At 41.7% G+C, this 20,046-nt stretch overlaps 1 protein-coding gene across 1 annotated transcript in view; it reads right to left on the bottom strand.

Moving 5' to 3' along the window:
- Window positions 1–18,895, bottom strand: part of LOC124036133 (neurogenic locus notch homolog protein 1-like) — a 69,336-nt gene extending 50,441 nt beyond the window's left edge. Inside the window, exon 1 of the mRNA XM_046350300.1 lies at window positions 18,791–18,895. Within this exon, the coding sequence (XP_046206256.1) occupies window positions 18,791–18,797 (7 nt within the window). The 5' untranslated portion in view covers window positions 18,798–18,895. The remainder of the gene's footprint in view (window positions 1–18,790) is intronic.
- Between the last annotated feature and the right edge of the window lie 1,151 nt (window positions 18,896–20,046).

Here is a 20,046-nt window from a genome sequence, read left to right as displayed (position 1 = left end):
GCAAGCCTAAGGTGTCGGATCTGCTGGGTAACATCTTGGAGGACGTATATTATTCTACAAATGTCTCTGAGACCAGATTGCTTGTTGCACCATAACAACAAAGGAGAATTATGGGGAGAATTTACGTTGGCGGAGAATTTACATAGAAAGTTAGAAGAAGTAAAACGACAAAGGGCAGGTGAATTCACGTAGCAGGTTAGGTGAATTGGGTTATGTTTAGGATAAGGGGAAGGGTTATCTAAAATGTTACAGTTGTCACCCGACCTGACTCGACCATGCAAACTTTGGATTGCCAGACAATCATGAATTACACCCACCCATCCTCACCGACCAATCTATTTACTCTTGATTCTGTCAAAAGTAACTAGATCATTAGTAGGTGTCATACATCCTGGAGGTGCTGAGAAATACACTACATGACCAAAGGTGGACACCATCTTGTCGAACATCTCATTCCAAAATCATGGTCATTAATTTGGGGTTGGTTCCCCCTTTGCTATTATAACAGCCTCCGATCTCAACAAACCATTTCTGTATGGACCTCGCTTTGTGCTTTGGGATCATGAGTGGTGCAGCGGTCTAAAGCACTGCATCGCAGTGCTAGAGGCATCACTAAAGACTCAGGTTCAATCCTGGGCTGTATCACAACCAACAGGGTTGGTAGTCCCATAGGGCAATGCACAACTGGCCTAGCGTTGTTAGGGGCAACGTTTGGCCGGGGTAGGCCGACAATACTGACTTACCTGGTTAAATAAAAAATAAATGTGTACAGGGGCATTGTCATTCCCCAAACTGTTGCCACAAAGCACAGAATTGTTTAGAATGTCATTGTATGCTGTAGCGTTAAGATTTCCCTTCAATGGAATGAAGGAATGGGACCACCGAGTGCTGAAGCACGGAACGTGTAAAAATGGTCTGTCTGAGGTTGCAACACTCACTATCGAGTTCCAAACTGCAACTTGAAGCAACATCAGCACAAGAACTCTTCGTCGGGAGCTTCATGGAATGGGTTTCCATGGCCGAGCAGCCGCACACAAGCCTAATATCACCATACGCAGTGCCAAGTGGCGGCTGGAGTGGTGTAAAGCTCACTGCCATTGGAATGAGATGTTCGACGAGCAGGTGTCCACATACTTTTAGACATGTAGTGTATGTACGATGTACAATACCAGTCAAAGGTTTGGACACACCTACTCCTTCAAGGGTTTTTACTATATTTTTACTAGATTCTACATTGTAGAATAATAGTGAAGCCATCAAAACTATGAAATAACACATTAATTCATTTATTTTTGAAATTGAACGTTTAAAGAGGAGCTGGTTTGGAGAGACCTATGTTGCCATCTACTGTAGTAACAACAGGTCCTGATAAATAAGAATACACAATTTTCCCATTTATCTCAGCAAATGTACGCTTACTCCAGTATACTGTAAACTAATGTTTAGAATTTATTATACAAGAGACAAAATTCACAAAGTCTACAGCACAATTTCAGTCTTGTCTTTAGTGTAAAACTTATAATGACTCGATAATCCATGCTTTCTTTTTTATAAAAGATCAAATAAATGTTTGTATTTTTGATTATTTGAATTCCTCCATTATAAAAGCTTCAAGTCTTTCTCTCTCATTACGTGTTACTTAGATGAATGCGTCTTTTCCTAAAAACCAGAGTGCCATCCATCCCAATTCAACAATCCTAAACTGGTCCAATATGATCCATGTCTCTAGATCTTTACTGTTGTTGAGATGAAGTGTGCAGTAAGGCCAACCCACCCAGACCATACAGCACTTTGAAGCTGCAGAGAAACATACAGTGATTGTTTCTGCCTATTGAAAACCCAAACCATCTCTCCTCACCCGTCCACATGCCCATGGCAGAAGTGGTCAGAAGTTAGTTTTTGGGCCTGAATGCCAAAACATTCAGGAGATGAAGGTGCTTAAAGTTGACCCATTTTGCATACACCACCATACCATGAGACACCCATGTCTTCATCACTGGGAAATATAAACGGTTGAGTTTGATATCATCTAAAAGCTTACAAAGTGTTTTCAAACTATTTGATTATTTATTGAAAAAAAAAATGAAAAAAAAGAACCTTTAACGTCGATGATCGACAAAACTCGTAAACTCTAATATTTTTTCATATTCACATATGTTGTGTCAATTTCACACGTCATTTTGTATTGTGCCCACGATCTGTTGAGACACAACATGCTCTGGAATTTCAATAATAAAAATAGAATTCATAGAATGGACCTACCCCAGCTGGCACATTTGGTTCCTTGGAAGTACCTGTATTTGGTTCTGTGAATGAAGCCATTTTCCTGACTTTCTGAGATTGGAAGTGAACATTTTTCCTGTTTTAGGAACATACAATTTTTGGTTGCAGTGAGGTTCTGAGAACGTTTTAATATGGTTCCCTGAATGCTCTCCTGGGAGGTTATATATTGACGTTCCGATAACGGAAAATGTAGGTTATTTGAAGGTTTTTTTAATGACTCCCCTAAAACTTTGACTGAAAGTTTCAATAATATTTTTCATAACACTTCTAGCTTATTTAAATGTCATTCCCATTTTAGAACATTTATCAGCCAGAACATGACACCCACCCTGTATTCAAGAACGCGTTGTGTCTTATCCGACGGCGGGCACAATACTAAAACCTTAGAGGACGTAAAATAGAATCTATGCTATAGCATATACGAATATGAAACAAATTGGAGTTCTAAGATAATTGACGATAAAACCTTTTTTTTTAAAACTTTATCCCCACGAATGATCAAATAGTTTTACAACCCTGTTTGTAAGCTTTTAAATTATACATCTCAACCCATTATATTTTCCAGTGATGAAGACATGGACGTCTCATGTCTTAATTATTATTATTTTTTTTTAAATGTCGGTTAATGTGTATATTGTTGTTGTATTGCTAGATATTGCTGCACCGTTGGAGCTAGAAACATAAGCATTTCGCTGCACCTGTGATAACATCTATATAACTGTGTACATGACCAATAAACAAAACAAAAACTAATATTATTGCATAGTGGGGTTATGCAATATGGGTCAACTTTGAGAACCTGTATCTCTTGAATGTTTTGGCATGCAGGTCCAAAAAGTCACTTTCTGAGAATTTCTACAATTAACAAAGGTTTTATTCAAATCAATAGGGTTGCTGTCAAAACGTGATTGAAATCAAATGCATTTACCCGTGTGATTTACAGTACATGTCATTGGTTCCAGTGTTGACTCATGACCCTCCACTGGATTATATAGCAATGTGGTGAAGTGTGAACAACAGAGCAACTAGCAAAGTTTGCCGAAGTGTGAAAAACAAACAACTTTCTCTCCTGCTACTCTCCTCTCCTCATCTTCGTCCATCACACACACACACACACACACACACACACACACACACACACACACACACACACACACACACACACACACACACACACACACACACACACACACACACACACACATACACACACACACACACACACACACACACACACACACACACACACACACACACACACACACACACACACACACACACACACACACACACACACACACACACACACACACACACACACACACACACACACACACACACACACACACACACACACACACACACACACACACAGGTGTGAGTATTAATTTTACACTATTTGTTGAAACACCTTCTGTGTAGCAATGCTTGTGCAAGGAACACAAGCATTTCGCTAACACCCGCAATAACATCTTCTAAATATGTTTATACAACCAATACAGTTTGATTTGATGTGATGTGTCACATTTCCCATTGACAGTAAAATGACTCTAAAAGGCAATCCTTTGAACGATCAACTGATCAGTTTCCTCTTGGGACCATGGGTGCTGATATCCACACCAGTCGTGTTGTGTCAACTTCTCTCACCTGTTTGTCTCTGAGCTGCCCTGTCACACCATGAGGCAACGTTAAGGCTGTGGGGGCAGGGAGGGCCAGGAGACTCTGTCACCTCGGTTACACCACACAAAGTGAAAGACCTTCCAACCCAAACACCCAACTCCCCACAGAGCACCTCAAAGAGCTCCAAGGGATCCAATGAGGCTGTTTCAGGAGTTGTTTGGTTTGGCGGTTCCCACCTAATGACAGCCCTACCAACTTTTTGCCCTGCTTTTGTCTTGGGGACAAGCCTGGCAATTACCATGTTGAGTGCACACCAACCCCCTGTAAAAGGCTATAGGAGATCTAATCAAATCAAATCAAATCAAACTTGTTTTATCACATGCTCCGAATACATCAAGTGTAGACTTTACCTGTGAAACAAGTGTAGACTTTACCTGTGAAATGCTTACTTACAAGCCCTTAACCAACAGCACAGTTCAAGAAGAAGAAAATATTTACCAAGTAGGCTAAAATAAAAAGTAGTAATAAGAAGTAACACAACAAGAATAACAATAACGAGGCTATATACAGGAGGCACTGGTACCGAGTCTGTGTGCAGGGGTACAGGTTAGTTGAGGTCATTTGTGTATGTGGGTGGGGGTGAAATGACTATGCATAGATAATAAACGCTGAATGTAAATTGTCCGGTGGCGATTTTATTAATTGTTCAGCAGTATTAAGGCTTGGGGGTAGAAGCTGTTGAGGAGCCTTTTAATCCGAGACTTGGCGCTCCGGTACCACTTGCTGTGCGGTAGCAGAGAAAACAATCCATAACTTGGGTGACTGCAGTCTTTGACCATTTTATGGGCTTTGCTCTGACACCGCCTATTGTATAGGTCCTGGATGGCAGGTAAACTGACCCCAGTGATGTACTGGGCCGTTCGCACAACCCTCTGTAGCGTCTTATGGTCAGATGCCGAGTAGTTGCCATACCAGGTGGTGATGCAACCAGTCAGGATGCTCTCGATGGTGCAGCTGTAGAACCTTTTGAGGATCTGGGGACCTATGCCAAATCTTTTCAGTCTCCTGAGGGGGAAAAGGTTTTGTCGTGCATCTTCACGACTGTCTTGATATGTTTGGAACATGATAGTATGTTGGTGATGTGGACACCAAGGAACTTGAAACTCTCAACCCGCTTCTCTACAGCCCCGTCAATGTTAATGGGGGCCTGTTCGGCCCTCCTTTTCCTGTAGTCCACGATCAGCTCCTTTGACTCACATTGAGGGAGAGGTTGCTGTCCTGGCACCATACTGCCAGTTCTCTGACCTCCTCCCTATAGGCCGCCTCATCTTTGTCAGTGATCAGGCCTACCACTGTCGTGTCGTCAGCAAACTTAATGATGGTTTTGGAGTCGTGTTTGACCACGCGGTCGTGGGTGAACAGGGAATACAGGAGCGGAGTAAGTTCACACCCCTGAGGGGTCCCAGTGTTAAGGAGCAGCGTGGCAGATGTGTTGTTGCCTAGGGCAGTGTGGATTGCGATTGAGATTGCGTCATCTGTGGATCCTAATCAATGTAACATATGACACAACTTTTATACCACCTCCAGGGACCTGAGCTTCTAAATCATCCAACCTGAGAAAATCTGATCATCTTGCTTATAATAAAACAGGGAGTTACAGGCCATGGACAGTGAAATGAGAATAAAACAGGGAGTTACAGGCCATGGACAGTGAAATGAGAATAAAACAGGGAGTTACAGGCCATGGACAGTGAAATGAGAATAAAACAGGGAGTTACAGGACATGGACAGTGAAATGAGAATAAAACAGGGAGTTACAGGCCATGGACAGTGAAATCACAATAAAACAGGGAGTTACAGGCCATGGACAGTGAAATGAGAATAAAACAGGGAGTTACAGGCCATGGACAGTGAAATGAGAATAAAACAAGGAGTTACAGGCCATGGACAGTGAAATGAGAATAAAACAGGGAGTTACAGGCCATGGACAGTGAAATCACAATAAAACAGGGAGTTACAGGCCATGGACAGTGAAATCACAATAAAACAGGGAGTTACAGGCCATGGACAGTGAAATCACAATAAAACAGGGAGTTACAGGCCATGGACAGTGAAATGAGAATAAAACAGGGAGTTACAGGCCATGGAAAAATCAGAATAAAACAGGGAGTTACAGGCCATGGACAGTGAAATGAGAATAAAACAGGGAGTTACAGGCCATGGACAGTGAAATGAGAATAAAACAGGGAGTTACAGGCCATGGACAGTGAAATGAGAATAAAACAGGGAGTTACAGGCCATGGACAGTGAAATGAGAATAAAACAGGGAGTTACAGGCCATGGACAGTGAAATGAGAATAAAACAGGGAGTTACAGGCCATGGACAGTGAAATGAGAATAAAAGCTCAGTTGGTAGAGCATGGCGCTTGTAGGGAGTTACAGGCCATGGACAGTGAAATCACAATAAAACAGGGAGTTACAGGCCATGGACAGTGAAATGAGAATAAGGGAGATAATCAACATGATTACTATCACATTGATGTATTTGGGAGTTATATCAGCACATATAGGATAGTGGACCCTACGTGGTCTTGTCAAGGGGTGTGAAACATCAAAAGTCATATGGAATCAGGTGATAAATTGTGGTATTTACAGGTGCAGAAGGTAAGCTGAAACTTTGGAATGTGGAACTATGGAATATAAGAAGTGGACGAACATGAACATGAACATTCAAAATAATAAACAATAATCTAAGTGGCAAATTCACTGAACCTAGCCGCTTCTAAGGCAGACTGCCTCCAAGCTAGGCAGAGCGCCAATAACTTTGACAGTGTCAATAATTCATCACACAGCTGAGGTTAAGAGAGCCCTGGGACAATATGTCACTCCTGCCTCAGCTCTCCTGGAATGAACAACCTGAATAGGTTAAATGCCCAACCCCTAACACTGGGATAATCCAAAATGCACCTTCCCAGTAAACAATTCTTGGGAGAGAAAACGTTTTTGTAATTTGACCTGTAATGTTCACCTGATGTTTGTCCAGTTTTCCTTTAGTTATAGGAACATGACATGTATGTCAGCAAAAACCTCCTGAGAACCTGTTTATTCCTTCAATGTCAAACAGAACGAACCCAGAACGTGGTTACCATGTTCTCAGAATAGCCCACATTAATGTTCGAGACACGTTTCATGTGGCATTGCAAGAACATGAATGTGTCGAATGGCGTTTAAAACACAGGAAAGTGTGTCATGGTCCCCTGGAGGTCTTTTCAATTAGCGAAGGTACATAAAAAGGGCGTCCTCCATGTGCATAAAACAAATGCCTTGTTTGCTAAGTTATCTAACTGCATTGTACATTGCTCTTTGTTACCTTTTTTAAATATTTTTTTAATATCTCCATTAGCACAGTAGACATTATCCCAACTGTGTACAACAAATCCCATTGTTAGAGCAGAGACATTCTTTTTAGAATTCTTTTATAATTATATATTTTCTCTATTGTGTTATTGACTGTACGATTGTTTATTCCATGTGTAACTCTGTGTTGTTGTTTGTGTCAACATATATTTCCCTCACGACGCCAGGGCAGCGGAGTCAATCACCACCTTCCGGAGACACCTGAAACCCCACCTCTTTAAGGAATACCTAGGATAGGATAAAGTAATCCTTCTCACCCCCCCCCCCCTTAAAAGATTTAGATGCACTATTGTAAAGTGGCTGTTCCACTGGATGTCATAAGGTGAATGCACCAATTTGTAAGTCGCTCTGGATAAGAGCGTCTGCTAAATGACTTAAATGTAAATGTAAATGTGTCACACTGCTTTGCTTTATCTGGGCCAGGTCGCAGTTGTAAATGAGAACTTGTTCTCAACTAGCTTACCTGGTTAAATAAAGGTGGAATAAAATATATAGATCTTTTTTTAAAGTGTCCATCCCATCTAATACCTCCCACACCGAGACAATACTACAAGCAGTCTTCAACTGGGGATATTTAGCCTACCTGAAAACAGGACAAAATACACCATTGTATTGCAGTCTCATTATTTGTGTATCAACCAAACCATAGATTAATGTATCCTACCCCTCTAGTATTGTTCTTATGAATGGCTGTAGGATATGGTTTACAAACAGTATTGTTGGATTCCAGGTTATACTGTCAAATGGGAGGAAATGCTGGCCTGGGTCCTTGGCTGCTGCTCTCCTGAGGAGATTGCCATGGGAGGGGGTGACAATAAGAAGTGTGATTTTGGGTTGAATATACCAACTGATTGAGTATACAAACTGCTGATATTAGGCAATGGTTCACAAACGTGTTTGGCACCATGATCCATCTAAAGCCTTTTGAGCTGTCTGGTGACTAGCCAGTATTTCTAGTCAATTTATATTCAGCCAACCCAGTCCGGATCGACTGCCACCCACCAACACTCACATTACTGTAAGGGACTGAACAAGACATTTAAAGTGGTTAAAGTGGTGGCTAAAAATCTCCAACACCTAATCACAACTAATTAGGTTAATATCGGGTTAACATGTCATGAGATGCGTAAACACACATTTATCACTTTTTTGTTGGCCACTGCAGCCACTTCCCAGTATTGTGTCCTTGCCGCTCCAGCTACTGTAGGGGGGGACACAATGTATGAACAGGCTCACCAATGGTTAATAGTAGTACCTACCTCAGTGCTGTGGAACCGTGGGAGTTCAGACTCCTATAGCTGCTCTGGTTCTGTTTTGGGCTGCGCAATCACATAAAGGAAGTTAGTGGGAGCCAGTCACATGGGACAGCTTCCTTCTTTTGTTTACTGGAAGATTGTATCAACCTTTGTGGCTCCTGGATGCTGTCCTGTCACACCATGCCTGCTGCCCCATATTATGCCCCTGCATTTCTCTGTCCATCGTCACCCTCTGTCCCTCTCCCTAAGCTCTCCTAAGACTCCTCTCCCTTCACACTGCATTCTTGGTCCCAGCACTTCTCCATGTCAACGCTAATGAATGTATATTTTCAGTTGCTCATGTCTGAAATACAAGCTTGGTTGAGGTTGAGGTTAATGTTGCTATATGGTTGTTTCATCATGAACAATATGAACATGTAGAGTGTGGTATCAAAGGGAGTCACTGCTATGTGAGAAAGCTGATTTCTCTTTCATCCGAGAAATGTGTCAGAGTAAGGACACTAATAAGCAGAAGAGTGCCTCTCCCACTGACCATGGTTCCCAGGAAGTGAGAGCACCATTCCCTTTGTTACCCCAATTAAGTGATAATGATCGAGAAGCCGGTGTTTGGAGGATATTTTGGCACGGGTGTTGTTAGGTTCGAGACGAAGTCGAAGGCCAGCAAACTGTGCCAATATATCATCCAAACACCGGCTTCGAGGATATTATCACTTTTATACAACCAATAAAATAGAATGGGTTGCCAACATATTCAAATAATTGTCATTAAAAATGTTATTTTGATTAATTTATTCACACTATTTCATCCTTCCACAAGATATAGTCCCGGCACAGGTCTAGGTTTGCTTCCCAAGCCGGCTGGTCGTTCTATCCGTTCGGTTGCCAGAGACGCGACCCAGACGTTCAGTCTTTTTGTGCTGAATCTGTGGACACGACCCAGTTGTTCGTTCTAAATGTTCCATTTCCGTATTGGCTGGCAATGTTTTTATCCCTTGGTTGCTAGTTAGCCAACTACGGCTAATTTACAGTCACATCAAACAGTGCAGCCAGAATAACAACAGTAGTGGCATTTGCATTTGTTTAAGCTGTTTTCTAGTGACATAAATCTGGTTACATCCGTAACAATGAACTAATGAGGCGCGATTTCGCCTTGCATAGAAAATGTGCTCTCTCATTAAGACACTGTTGTTCAGAGGAGCTAGCCAACAACACAGCTAACACAATCACTTCAAACTGAAGCAGGAAAGACTGCATTCAAGCTGCACTTCGTTTAGTTTTACCTTTCTTCAATTGACATTTCTTTGTATATATCCATAAAAATGATGCCAGTTGATAAACACTACCTGCCTGTCTGTTTCATCCCGACTCCCGACATGTTCATTACTATGGGACAGCTGGAGATCGAATTTGAATATTGAAACAATGTTGCAAATGTCGGAGAGACAGACAGCAGGGTTTATACAAATCTCCGCTGTTGAAAACAAAATGTTAGTCGAAAAGAAATCAACTTCATAAATTGCCTGGCTGGGCTGATGAGACAATGGATTGCACAGTCAGATGGAACAGAGTAAAAAGGCATTTTAAAGTCATATATTCAGCCGGTGGTAACTTGTGGTATAGACACGGGTTGGAAAGCAGATTTAACCAATCAGCATTCAGGATTAGAACCATCCATTGTACAACAATCAATAATTACTGGGATTTTATTCTCACAGTTCTCACCTCACGATACCAGCGTTTTACCTGTGTGTTGTTTCAACTGCTGGGGTGGCAGGGTAACCTAGTGGTTAGCATCACAAACTAGTGGTTAGAGTGTGGGACTAGTAACCAAAAGGTTGCAAGTTCAAGTCCCCGAGCTGACAAGGTACAAATCTGTCATTCTGCCCCTGAACAGGCAGTTAACCCCACTGTGCCTAGGCCATCATTGAAAACAAGAATTTGTTATTGCCTAGATAAATAAAGGTTAAAAAAAAGTAAATTACAGCATCAAAATATGACAAGTTAAAACAACAAAAATATGTTCAAGTTATTTTGCCAACTGTCTCTATGAAATCAGATTATATAAAATGTTTTTCAGATTCAGGTTTATCTCATTTTCATTGCACATACTGTATAAAATAAATCTGCTGAGGAAGGATTCTGTATTTGCTGAAGAAGTGTTCTCAAGGTTTTGACTTTCCCTGTGTTGGTCGGATGCACTCTGTCCAAGACTCTAAATTCCCTCCCTTGAGCCCTAGATAACAGATATATTTCATAGGGTAAATGTTGGCTTCCCAACATCCTATTAAAGCCACTGTGTGAGGTGCAGCCAGGAAAAATTGGCGAATTTATTGAGTTTGGGAAATATGTGGCCTTTTCTTCACAAGGATATCCCCTAGGACATGGTTTCTTCCCAGTACTTTATCCATCTTTCCTTTTCTATCTAGTTCTCTCTTTCATTCCCTCTCTCACCATCTCTCTTTCTCTCACTTATCCTTTACTTCCCTGCTTGCTGAGCCTTGCTCCCCCAGTCTCTATCTAGCATATATATATATACAGTTGAAATCGGAAGTTTACATACACATTGGCCAATTCCTGACATAAAATCCTAGTAAAAAGTCCCTGTCTTAGGTCAGTTAGGATCACCACTTTATTTTAAGAATGTGAAATGCCAGAATAATAGTAGAGATAATTATTTATTTCAGCTTTTATTTCTTTCATCACATTCCCAGTGGTTCAGAAGGTTACATACACTCAATTAGTACTTGCTAGCATTGCATTTAAATTGTTTAACTTGGGTCAAACGTTTCAGGAATCCTTCCTCAAGCTTCCCACAATAAGTTGGGTGAATTTTGGCCCATTCCTCCTAACAGAGCTGATGTAACTGAGTCAGGTTTGTAGGCCTCCTTGCTCGCACATGCTTTTCCAGTTCTGCCCACACATTTTATATAGGATTGAGGTCAGGGCTTTGTGATGGCCACTCCAATACCTTGACTTTGTCATCCTTAAGCCATTTTGCCACAACTTTGGAAGTATGCTTGGGGTCATTGTCCATTTAGAAGACCCATTTGCGACCAAGCTTGAACTTTCTGACTGATGTCTTGAGATGTTGCTCCCAAGGATGAACCAGACTTGTGGAGGTCTATATTTGTTTTCTGAGGTCTTGGCTGATTTCCCCATGATGTCAAGCATAGAGGCACTGCACTTGAAGGTAGGCCTTGAAATACATCCACTGGTACACCTCCAATTGACTCAAATGATGTCAGTTAGCCTATCAGATGCTTTTAAAGCCATGACATAATTTTCTGGAATTTTCAAGCTGTTTAAAGGCACAGTCAACTTAGTGTATGTAAACTTCTGACCCACTGAAATTACAGTGAATTTTAAGTGAAATAATTTGTCTGTTAATAACACTACACACACTAAGTTGACTGTGCCTTTAAAAAGCTTGGAAAAATCCAGATCATGATATCATGTTTGGCCAAATGCACCAAAAGCGTTGTCTTGGCTGTTTGCTTAGGGCCGTTTTACTGTTGGAAGGGGAACCTCCGCCCCAGTCTGAGGTCCTGAGTGCTCTGAAGCAGGTGTTCATTAAGGATCTCGCTGTACTTGGCTTGATTCATCTTTCCCTCGATCCTGACTAGCCTTCCAGTCCCTGCCGCTGAAAAACATCCCCACGGAATGATGCTGCCACCACCATGCCTCACCGTAGGGATGCTGCCAGGTTTCCTCCAGACGCGACCCTTGGCATTCAGGCCAAAGAGTTCAATATTGGTTTCATTAGACAAGAGAATCTTGTTTTTTCATGGTCTGAGAGTCCTTTCGGTGCCTTTTGGCAAACTCCAAGTGCTGTCCTCCCTTTTACTGAGGAGTGGCTTCCGTCTGTCCACTCTACCATAAAGGCTTGATTGGTTGAGTGCTGCAGAGATGGTTGTCCTTCTGAAAGGTTCTCCCATCTCCACAGAGGAACTCTGGAGCTCTGTCAAAGTGACCATTGGGTTCTTGGTCACCTCCCTGACCAATATCCTTCTCCCCCGATTGCTCAGTTTGGCCGGGCAGCCAGCTATAGGAAGAGTCTTGGTGGTTCCAAACTTCTCTCATTTTAGAAGGATGGAGGCCACTGTGTTATTGGGGACCTTCAACGCTGCAGAAGTGCTTTGGTACCCTTCCCCGATCTGTGACTCGACACGATCCTCTCTCGGAGCTCTACGGATTATTCCTTCGACCTCACGGCTTGGTTTTTGATCTGACATGCACTGTCAACTGTGGGACCTTATATAGACAGGTGTGTGCCTTTCTAAATCATGTCCAATCATTTGAATTTACCACAGGTGGACTCCAATCCAGTTGTAGAAAAATCTCAAGGATGATAAATGGAAACAGAATGCACCTGAGTCTCATAGCAAAGGGTCTGAATACTTATGTAAATAAGGTATTTCTAAAAACCTGTTTTCGCCTTGTCATTATGGGGTATTGTGTGTAAATTGCTGAGGACATTTTTGTATTTAATTCATTTTAGAATAAGGCTGTAACGTAACAGAACGTGGAAAATGTCATGAGGTCTGAATACTTTCAAAAGGCACTGTCTATTATCGCCTGTCCTCCTCTGCTGTAGGTCTACAGTATCAGGCAGAAATGTTATGTTCCACACCCATTTCTTGGGCCATGAGTCAAGAGGTCCTCACAGATTTTTTTTTACTGCTTTTACTTCCCATAAAATGTAAAAATAGATTGAGCTCACATCCATCTCAAAATATGTACTTTCTCAACACTAAATGATACTTTGCACTGGTGACACTAGAGGAACTTTCTCTCAAACATAACTCATCTCCCTGAAGATTATCCAAAGATCTCCCATAAGGCTACCCAAATTGGAAAACGAGTGCACCATTTTCACATGATGGTCCCTGAGGTGTTGTTTACCAGCCAATGAGCCAGGAGAACTGGTGGTCCAGGAAACGGCTCAACAAAAGGCTTCCAGTGGTATGGGAGTATCTGTCTGCCCATGCAGCTCAGTATTCTGTTTCATGATGAGGTAATTCACCAAATTGACAAAATTCTGACTTATTGCATCACCTCCTCCAGGCCAATCCGAATTCCAGTTAGGAGAGTCACCTTTTCCTAGAAACACTCCTCTTTTCATTCTTTTCACTTTAGTGGCTTACTAATATGTCCTGTGTAGCTCAGTTGGTAGAGCATGGCGCTTGTAACGCCAGGGTAGTGGGTTCGATCCCCGGGACCACCCACACGTAGAATGTATGCACACATGACTGTAAGTCGCTTTGGATAAAAGCGTCTGCTAAATGGCATATATTATAATATCCTCCCTTTATGGGTATATGGCCGTGCATAGCGCAAGCAAACATTTATCTTATCATTACTTCAGGATAAAATCCGGCATATATTTTCAACATCATCTTCTGAAATTTTTATACTAGAAGATGAGAGATCCTGAGTTTGATATTCCTTCATAGGGTATGCTGATGTAGTCACGATAAGAGTGTTGTGAGAGGCTAAGGATCACTGATCAGCAGGACAGACTGGCTCCATGCCCCGTGGAATTCTGGGTAAATATCTGCGGACCAGTCATGGGAATGAAATACATGTCAAGTCTCAGAGCGGGGACAGTAGCACTGGCACCAACACAGCAAGGCCACAACTGTGCCTCTGTGTGTGAGTGAGGGACTTTCCTTCTTTCTCTCTTTCTTTCATTCTCCCTTTTCCTTCTCTCTCAATATTTGCAGCAAAACAATCTACTTAAGACTGATGGACTCTGGTTGTTTTAGCAAAATATAGTGTTACATCAAGTGTTTTTTTTACAAGGCTGAATAGTCGTGTATGCCTCAATTGTGTGTGTGTGTGTGTTTGTGTGTGTGTGTGTGTATGTGTGTGTGTGATCTAATGTTTGTTTGGGGAGAGGGAAGGAAGGGTGAGGAAGATTAGTACTCTCCTATGAGCGCTGTGTAATGTCGGTATGTGAGCACTGAGTACTATGGTAGTAGATTGTGACACTGGTTTAGAAAGAGACTTGTAGATCAGTGTTGTGCTAGCTGGACATAGCCAGGTTCCTTCACTTCTTGTGCTAAAAGTCCCTGTTATCATGTGGTCCTTATTCTGCAGCTCACATAGAGAGCCCGCCCAGATCAACAATATCCATATTTCACCTTACAAATGTTTTTTCTTACTGTCCTCTCTCTCTCTAAACTTCCGTTAGGCAAAATGTTCCATGTAATATGATACCATCAACACTAAATCACCTCCAACTTCCTCCTCTCACTAATTTCAGAATTTCTTCGATGTGTCCTGAATGCCTAACATGTGAAAAACAGTTATTTAAGGCAAGTTTCAGCTCAAGCCCTCATGCTTTTCACAGGGTTTTCAGATGTCCACCCCCTACTCTCTCCAAACAATGCCACATTTAAGAGTCAACACATTTCAGACCTATTTTGTTTGTGTCTGGCACAAACTATTGTCCTATTCATGATATGACTACTTCTACATAGTGGGAAACACACAGAGTAACAGGGAGGAAATAAGTCAGCAACGACGATCTGTGAGAAAGAAGGAGAAACAGAAGGTTGATTGCACCTTGGGCGTTATACCGTGATCACACACAAATGGGACGATTGTCAAATGCAATCAACGGCCTGAGAAAGTGCACATCGGACAAGTGAAGTCTAAAGAGGCCATCAGCAGTTGAAACGATAACAAAGCTTCTCTCCGCCATTGGTTACGCAAAGAAGCTGAGGGATGGGGGCTGGAGAAATGTCACCACTCTCAAATCATAGACAGAGCTAAGGACTGACCATGCATGATATCAAAGTTACAGTTTCAACCATGTTTTGAGGCTATGTAATGTTTTGAGGGTATGTTTATATTTGGGGTTATTATGACAGTTGAACTCAGCTCACGAGGCATTTATATGTTATATTGTATTCCAGAATCAATGGGTGCATGTCATTAATTTATTAATTTAAAGTCCAAATATACATAGTAGCTACTGTATATTTCCCCTTTAAGTGCAGTGCAGTTCTTCAGTACTTTATTTCAACTTGCTTGGGATGATAAAAAGTCCCTGTTATCATGAGGTCCTATTCTGCAGCTCACATAGAGAGACCGTCCGGGATCAACAATATCTCGGATTTATTGCATGCATTCACAACAGCCTTGCATGAGTTTACTAGTTCTTTATGTTGCCTATGAATGCATAATAAAAGCAGTATTCTAAGGATTTTGATTGATGTGCGATGAACACTTTTTTAAACGATATCTGACGAAGATCTCAAATATGTCTCCCTGGTGTATGGGGGTTCTTTCGTCTCTTCCTCAAAACTCAAACCTGGCACATTGCCATTTTAAAGGTCCAATGCAGCTATTTTATCTCAACGTCAAATCATTTCTGGGGAACAATTAAGTACCTTACTGTGATAAATGAACAAAAATAGCTTCTTAGTAAAGAGCAATTTCTCAAGCAAGAATTTTGCTATAACTGTCTGGGAGTGGTCTGATTGGGGAGGGGAAACTGAAAACTAGCTGTTGTTGGCAGAGGTTTGGAACTCTCTTTCTTATTGGTCTTTAACTAATTTACCCCATCGTAATGTCACCATGGAAGGCCAAAACTTCCATGATGCACCCCGACCCAAAAGGCAGTGAGAATCTAAGGACATATGACTTTCTTTAGCCAACTTCAGCAGTGCTCTGATGATGCTCCACCCTTTCTGATCTTATGGTGTGTTCAATGGTACTGCACTGTGAGTATTTAACTTATGCACTATGTAGCAGCCTCCTTGGGGTGGAGATGATCTTTGACTGTACATTATCGTCACAGTAATAAATGTAGTGTATGTGTCCTCAAGAGGTTTATTAGAATAACATTGAAAATATCTATTTGTACAAATGTTATTTTAGGAAAGAAGAGCTTTTGCATATGCACAATTGATGCTTTGTATCATGGCATCTGTGTCCAGTGTCTTCTATAGTCTTTTGTGTATCTGTCATTTCTGGGCAACAGAATATTTTATTTGGTACTGCTGTTTTATTCTGTCAACATAGACCATTTTAAAGCCCTACTGTTTATGGAACTTAAACAATTAGAATTGTTTCACAATGTGTTGGTTTGTTAGACCCAAATGAACTGACTTATTCTAACTTGACATACCTCTGGTCAGAACATGGCATGTTCATAGACACAAACAGTGTCTCCTTCCTGTCGTGTTCCATTCATACCAGTGTCCCATCAGGTCAGAGGTAGAAATCACTTCTCCCAGCGTTCTGTGCAACAGGAAATGGCCTCCTATTCCCAGGCCGGGCGTGGGGCGGAGAATCAGTGTTGCCACAGAATGATGTTACACAGTAGGGGAGAACCAGGATGAACGTAACACTTTTCGTTTTTTTCCTAATTACTCAGCGATCAATAGCGATAGAGACACCATATTTTATTAGTTGTGATTTCATTTCAGGGGAAATAAGTTGAAATGAAATAGACCGAGAACAGAACTACCACAACCTTACTTTTGTACTTGCCAGCAGGACAGGAGTAACAGCCTTGGGGCGGGAGTAACGGCTAGCGAGAAGCGCACAATATCTGTCTTATCTCCTTGTTTCTGGTTTGTAATGCTCCTTACTTTCAACAAATGTTCTATCAGCCATCATTTCATGTATCGAGTTAAATAATTGATGCTTTTGGTTCATACATAAATGTATGAAAATGAGCCATGAGTCAACAGCGCAATGTTGCACAACCACAATATTTAGCCTTATGAATATTAATCAGACTAAAATGGATGACATAATAGCTGTATTAACCATCATTTTCTCATCTCACTTTAATGGGAATGTAGTAGGAGATGTTTTTTACCATTTTCATTGACTATTCATGCCTAATTCGACCAATCAGGTGCGCTCCAGCTGCCCTTGTCAAGCGCACTCTTGGTGTCTTGATAGAATAAACATCTTTATTCACTTCACAAACAACAAACTCATCAAGTCTCTCACATTTCCATGGCTTGACATAAGGTAATAAGGACTTATGAAGAATTATAAAGATATTTCATAATTACGTATTTTAACCACTTAACTGCCGATGAAAGCTCATGTGAGAAGCTGATCCATCAAGTGAATTGATTAAGTCATAATTCGAAAGATGTCATATATCATTTTCAAACATTCAGTCACTTGTTGATATTTTTGCTAGCATTATAAAAGCAATGTGAACTAGAGGAGACAACGGCCTGTGCTGAAACATTCATTTCCATTATATTCCAGGTCATCAGTTTACTTTGTGTTACTTTCCCCCCAACCGTCTCTCCTGTGACTTCTCCCAGACTAAAACCCAGAGCTAGCGTGACACTTGAAGCCTGTGCTGTCATTTAGTCACTAGATGGGATAAGAAAACTACATATGTTTGGAACCTTATTAAACAACAACTGCGAAACATGGCTGGACTGGGCTGTTTTTTTTTGCAGGTAGGTCATCCTCCGCGTTATGAACATGCTGACTTCACTATGTCATTCCAGCTTCTGTGATATCTGAGAAAATGGGCTTGTATTGTACTTTCGTTGCGGCTTTCCCCTTCCCCTTTCAGTAGAGGGATATCAGTAAGACTTGCAAGCTTTGGTTCTGAGGGTGGAAATGGGCTATAATGGGGAGAGGGATGACTAGTCTTTCCTAAAGCCCTGTGTTCATTTGGTTCATAATTTAATGACAATAAAAACGTAATACTATACCCCATGCTCTCTGACTATACTGTATGTACTTAAAGCTGAGCAGAAAAGAGGTGCACTACTCTCACTCGTGAAGAGAATTACAGAATCTCCCATATGTGTTCAATTGGGTTGAGATCTGATGAGTGAGACATCCATGGCATATGGTTTACATCATTTTCATCAAACCATTCAGTAACCACTCGTGCCCTATGGATCGGTGCATTGTCATCCTATGGGGGCATAGCCATGGTAGCCAAAATTATGGCCTGTCCAGCATTTTTACACATGACCCTAAGCATGGTGGAATGCTCATTGCTTAATTAACTCGGGAACCACACCTGCTTTCAAAACACTACAGTATGTGTCCCTCATTTACTCAAGTGTTTCCATTATTTTGGCAGTTACCTGACCTTGTTGATAGATATACCTGTCCCTGAGATCTGGATGTTCTCCTCTCACCCAGGACAGGTAACTGCTGCCTTGATCTTTCTATCTCTGAGAAATCTCAGCCGGACTCCCATTTTCACTTACCTGACATCTGCCATCCTGTGTCGTCTCAGCAAACGGTTTACAGCCCCAACACAAAGGGAAAGAGCTGGAGGGCATTAGGACTTTGTTTACCATTTAACCCGATATCTCTTCTTCTTTCTCGATCAGCACAATTCTGCGGGTTCTGTAACATCGCCACATTCCACATACAGTCAGAAGCCTGGGAAACAGTTCCAGAGTGGAGAAAATAATATTTACATTTCTATTTACAGTTTTATTTCCCCACAAATGTCCGCTGTGACCTCGTACAAAGACTTTTGGTTTACTCTCTTTTATGAGGCTCTGCCAAAATGTGTGTTTGTTTGTTTAAGTGCTGGGTGTGCCATGTTGCAGTAGACCAGATTGAAGCCTTCACACTGTTTTGAGTTACTTTCATTTGGCTGGTATAATGGTAGAAGAGAGTGAACATATGTTCTAGTTTGGGTGAAGAAAGATAAGTCATGCTAGTTTTGTCAACCTGCGCTGTGAGACTGCCTCAGGTCTCAACATTTTGCATGGAATCTTCTATACTGAAAACTATAAACACCGAATTAGGACACATTTTGCATAACAGAAATTCAAGAAAATAGTGTCAGTTATTCTTTGACTCATTAAGTCCACACAGGGAGTGGAGTAAGTCTGCAAATTCAAAGTTCCCTCGACAGTTACTTGACTATGTTTAACAGTAAAGATAGGCCTGTACATGTAGTGCACCTGCTTTTCCTTTAGAAGACAGTTACTTGACTATGTTTAACAGTAAAGATAGGCCTATACATGTAGTGCACCTGCTTTTCCTTTAGAAGACAGTTACTTGACTATGTTTAACAGTAAAGATAGGCCTATACATGTAGTGCACCTGCGTTTCCTTTATATGATCAGACCGTCCTTACATCCTCCATTGCAGCTTCTAATAATTTCAGTTTCAGGGAGCCATACTGCTAGGCCTGCCAGCCGGCCATTCAGAGCCGCTGAGTTATACAGTACTGGCTAGCAGGGCAGGTCAGGGTCGCCATGTGTTTGTCCCCCAGGCACCCTCCCAGTGTCCCCAGACAGGCACCAGTGCTCCAGTGTTTGACCGGCCATCCATGTGGACATGTGCTGGACAAGCGCTCCCGACAGTGAGACCGCAACACTGGGATGAACTCACCCGTGCGTCTGCCTATCTAGTCCCTGGGAAACAAAGACCCGTTTGTACTTTTGGACTCATGGACTACTCATTACCCCAGCACAATGCTCCTCCAAAGCCAACCTCCACCCTT

The sequence above is a fragment of the Oncorhynchus gorbuscha genome, linkage group LG05, assembly GCF_021184085.1.
Source record: "Oncorhynchus gorbuscha isolate QuinsamMale2020 ecotype Even-year linkage group LG05, OgorEven_v1.0, whole genome shotgun sequence".
Taxonomy (NCBI): Eukaryota; Metazoa; Chordata; class Actinopteri; order Salmoniformes; family Salmonidae; genus Oncorhynchus; species Oncorhynchus gorbuscha.
Note: the sequence above shows the minus strand (reverse complement) of the source record. Positions and strands in the feature narration are given on the sequence as shown.